At 44.8% G+C, this 5000-nt stretch overlaps 1 protein-coding gene across 12 annotated transcripts in view; it reads left to right on the top strand.

Moving 5' to 3' along the window:
• The window catches only part of KCNAB2 (potassium voltage-gated channel subfamily A regulatory beta subunit 2), a 193722-nt gene that overhangs the window by 175533 nt on the left and 13189 nt on the right, over positions 1–5000 (top strand). For all 12 annotated transcript variants that reach the window (XM_056795948.1, XM_056795945.1, XM_056795947.1 and 9 more), the window contains one exon: positions 2572–2657. In XM_056795948.1, coding sequence (XP_056651926.1) covers positions 2572–2657 — 86 coding nt within the window. The remainder of the gene's footprint in view (positions 1–2571; positions 2658–5000) is intronic.

Here is a 5000-nt window from a genome sequence, read left to right as displayed (position 1 = left end):
GAGAGTGTTTCTAAAAATCAAACAAAACTCGGGGAATGCAGAAGAGAGCCCAGGCCGTGCACAGGCTTGGATAGGGACCACACACCCTCCCGCCTCTCAGGGCTATCAGTGCAGAGTTCACCCAGCTACCATGAATGGGACAAAGAGGAGTGTCTCATTGGGGCATAATAATAGCAACAATAATCATGACTGCCATATAGCACTTTAGGGGGATCCAATCTGATCTTCTTAAGACCCTCTGCCTTAAGTGCACCAGCTATCATCATCATCATCATCATCACCATCATCATCACTACTACTATTACTACCCATTTTACAGATGAGAAAACAGGGAGTTAGAGAAGTCAATCTGGAGGCCTTTATTATACAATTACTATGCCCTAGCAACTTGCCCATACTTGTCAGAGAGAGGCTCTTCCCTATCCCTCCTGACTAATTCTAGCTCTAGAGGAAACCACTACACTCCAGTAGAGGTCCATGATAGAAAAGATTGCTCACTCTCCCTAGCAGGGGTAGAGATTTGTGGGTAATCTCTCCAGAGTATTTTGAATGAGCTTTATTATTCCCAATACCAGTATCTGGCCAAGGGAGAACACCAGTCCAGAAGTGCCATCTTGACCTCTCCCTCCCTATAAATTGGATATTACTCAAATTGTGAATTGGGCAATTAGCCAACACGAACATCCATCCCCAAGTTCTCAGTGACTGCAGATATCTCTGTGGCAGTCTTTGGAGCCTTCCTCAAGGCACGGTGATGGGGGCATCCCTGCCAACCTGGAAACGCCTTGCCCAGAGAGGTTGCCCAGGCCAAGTCTGAAGGCAATGGCTCAAAGGTTATAGAGCTGGAAGGGACCTAGGAGAGGATTTAGTCCAATACTGTCATCTTAAAGATAAGAAAAATGATTGTTAAGTCCTAGGAGAAACCCAATCGATCATGATGTTGACGAATCTCTCCCCAGTGCAAGGCTTAATTCCAGTTTGGGGGCAAACCTAACCTTTTTCAGTGGCCTCACTTTTCCCAGTCCTTTGATAGCCAAGAAGTTGACCCATGGAACTGGATGGGGATCTGGTGGTGAAATGCTAAGGACTTATTTTTAGAAACACTTCTTCTCAGACTTTCATTTCCACATTACATTTTGCAATCTGCCTTGCAAGCACTGTATTATTCTTAGGGCCTTCCTGCCTTCCCTGCCCAGTGCCCCAGACGTCTCTGGGGACCTTGGGATAATCCACTGGAATAATCCAACACACCAGTAAGCACATACAAAGATTAAATGAAATTATAACCATTGGAAGCCGAGTTGTCCCATTTTTGATGTAGCAGCATACCCCATGGGACCACACCAACCAAACGAGCCCCTAATCAGTAGCTGTTTATTCCTCTAAAACTCAGACAATAGGAAGAGTCCATCCTACTGGCTTTCTTTTCTTTGATTTTCTTTTTTCTGCCTGGCTCTCTTACCTTTGATTTGTTTCTTAAAGGGGCAATTAGAGACTGCCCAGGATTTCTTCTTTGGGTCACCAGAATCCCCAGGGGCTAAGGACTCGGGGTAAGCCTGGAATGGAGATGGAGATCCTGAGGAGTCCTCAGTCCCACATATTAGCTCCCTGACTGTCTAGCTCAGAGCACTGCTCCTCTCCAAGGACCTAAGTTCAAGAGTTCCCTCTTCCCTCTAAGAATCTGCCCTTCTGTGATGGACAATGCCTTTTTTTTTTAAAATGGAAGGAAAGAAAGAAACTGGACAAGGATGTATACTCTTCCACATTTTGGTATGTGAATAAATGGGACAGACCCTAGTTGTCCAAGGCTGCTCCTGCAGAATACGCCCCTGTCTGAGAGCCCGACCTCCTGCCAGAACTGGCTTGAGCTCATTAAAGGGGGAAAATGCAATTTCTTGTGCCCCATCTCCGTCTACAAACTAGATAACCCCCAATCCTTCAGCCCTACTCTTTGAACATGCAAATACCCTAGTTTGAGTCATTCCATTCCAGACTCCAGTATTGATTTGAAAGGACTTGAAGCAAAGGGATGAAAATGGGTCACGTCAGGCATTATTTCCATATGACTGTCTCCTGTGTTTCACCTCTTTCATTGTAAACTTCAGCAGGCTGAGCTAATCGAATCTCAACCTCTATTCTTCCCTAGACTAGAAACCCCATAGAGTGGGGGTCTTAAATCTCATTTCTCCGGTCTCATCCTTCCCTCCTTCCAGTCTAATCTACCCTATCTAAAGGTCATATCCATACAGAATCCCTTTCTTCCTTCCTTCCTTCCTTTCTTTCCTTCTCTCTTTCTTGAGAGGTATTTGTCGTTAAACAGGGGAATTATTCCTGATCAACTTATTGGGCCTATTTGTTGTTTTGTTTTGTTTGTTTTTACTTCCTTCCCCCTGAAAACCCCTCCTGTACTCAAGTTTGAAGCCTGGAAATACACTGCTTGCAAGATGTCTTTGCTGTAAACTCTCTCCCTTCTTCCCTTGGTGTCCTGCCCTTTAATTTGCCAGATGCTCCCCGGGCAGCAGACCATTATCCTAACCTCTCCCCACTCGCTTTCCCTTTCCTTTGTGACAGAGACCGTCCGAGCCATGACGCACGTCATCAACCAAGGAATGGCCATGTACTGGGGCACATCCCGCTGGAGCTCCATGGAGATAATGGTACTGGGGGGCCCTCCACCTCCATCATGACCTTTGAGAACAAACAAGGCTGTCCAGAGGGGCCAAGCTGGCTGTGGAATACTATAATGATACAGTTATCCTATACAAAGATATTTATCCATGAGAATATCCCTTGAGAGGTGGGACTGGGGAAATGATTTTATGAGTATAGGGCACTCCCAATAAGGAAACGCTCTCCACCAGTGTAGATGGGCTCCCAACTCTGTGACTTGATCATTGAGGAGTTAAGTGGCTTACCCAGGGCCACACAACCAGTATGTAGCAGAGGTAGCTCCTGAACTCAGCTCTTCTTGACTTCAAGACTGGTTCTCTGCCCAAGACCTCTCAACGCTATCCTCTAGATACATACAAATAATAATGGCACTTGTTAATATTACTAGTCCTCCAGGGAATCCGGGATCTCCTCAATGGGATACATCCTCCATTAGTGCAGAGCACGAGTCATTGGGTGCAATTGTTCTCCATGTTCTTTCCTGCATCAAGCATACAGAAACATCTCGCCCAGTGAGCCAGGGATGGGGCTTCCTTACATCCTCTTGATGTTCTGTCGATACCAGTGGATCAAAGAATTAGCTCCAGAAGGCTACTCAAAGCCCTCGTTTTTACAAGTGAGGAAACTGAGGCACAGAGAATTTAAGGAGCTTGCCCAGGGCCACACAGATAACAAATTTTAGAAGCAGGATTTGAACCCAGTTCTTCCTGGCTCCAAATCCAGTGCCCCATCCACTATGCTATGCTGCCTCTCGCCATCCATGATTTCACTTGATTCTCATAACAGCCCTGTGAAGCGAGATGTTCTGATCCCTGCATTACTCATGAAGAAACAGTCTCAGGGACACATTAAATGGCGTAATGATGGCCCTACAGCTAGTAAGCAGCAGAGGCAAGACTGAAGCCTGGCCCTTCTGATTCCAGGACTCTCTGCACTAAGCCTCCATTTTTTAAAATTCTTATGGTAAAAATATAATAATCATTATTTATTATTCATCATGAGAATGAAGTGGCATGGCTTTGGCTTTCCTTAATAATCCTGAGGAACTATTTTAATTATCCTCAATAACAATTAGTATTAATTTTTTATTCATTATTTTATTTATTTTTATTTATTTTTATTATGTATTATACATACAATATATAATAATATATATTAATATTTTAAAAAAACATCTCCCCGAGTACTTTATAGGGTACCAAGTGCTTTCCCGGGCATTATCTCATTCAATCATTCCTTTTTGCTTTTTACACCCCTACTTTCTGTCCAAATGACAACTCTAAGACAGAAAGGCAAAGACTAGACAATGGGGGTTCAGTGACTTGCCCAGGGTCACATAGCTAGGAAGTGTCTGAGGCCACATTTGAACCCAGGACCTCCCAACTCCAGGCTTGGTGCTCTACCAGCTGTGCCACCAGCTGTCCCCTTTATTTGATCTTCAGAAGCCAATCTTGGACCACTCTAAGAGAGGTTTGGCTTCTAGGAATTAGGATACAGTCATCCTGCCATTCTCTGCCCTGGTCAGATCATGCTTGGAGTCTCCTATTTAGTTCTGAGGACCCTGTTTTAAACAGATATTTGTGGGCAGATAGATGGCTTAGGGGATTGAGAGCCAACTCTAGAGATGGGAGGTCCTGGGTTCAAATCTGGCCTCAGAACCTTCCTAGCTGGGTGACCCTGGACAAGTCACTTAACCCCCATTGCCTAGCCCTTACCACTCTTCTGCCTTAGAACCAATATACAGTGTTGATTCTAAGATGGAAAATGAGGGTTTAAAAACAAACAAACAAACAAACAAGAGAGGCAGTTTAACATGGTGGAGAAAGAGCCAATAAGATTCAAGTTCAATTCCCACTCCTGACAGTTACTGTCTATGTGACCTTGGACAAGTTCCTCTAGGCCCAGTGGATAGAGCACCAGACCTGGAGTCAGAACTAAGTTCAAATCCAGCCTCAGACACTTACTAGCTGGGTGACCCTGGACAAGTCACTTCACCCTGTTTGCCTCTGTTTCCTCCTCTGTAAAATGAGCTGGAGAAGGAAATGGTCTAGTCCAATATCTGCCAAGAAAAACCCCAAATGGGGTCACAAACAGTTAAACCGCACTGAAGTGACTAAATGAGAATTGTTCATCTAGCTTCCCTTGGAGGCCAAGCAAAGCTGCTCCATCTGACCCACAACAGTTTTTCAAGGACCTAAAGATGGCGGCAGTGACCTCTGTGAGTCTTCTCTTCTCCAACATGTTGTTGCCATTGTTGTTCAGTTCAATTGTGTCCAACTCTTTGTGACCCTATTTGGGGTTTTCTTGGCAAAGATGCTGGAGGGGTTGGC

Source organism: Monodelphis domestica, chromosome 4, assembly GCF_027887165.1.
Source record: "Monodelphis domestica isolate mMonDom1 chromosome 4, mMonDom1.pri, whole genome shotgun sequence".
Taxonomy (NCBI): Eukaryota; Metazoa; Chordata; class Mammalia; order Didelphimorphia; family Didelphidae; genus Monodelphis; species Monodelphis domestica.
The sequence above is the reverse complement of the archived record's forward strand: the minus strand, read 5'-3'. Positions and strand labels throughout refer to the sequence as shown.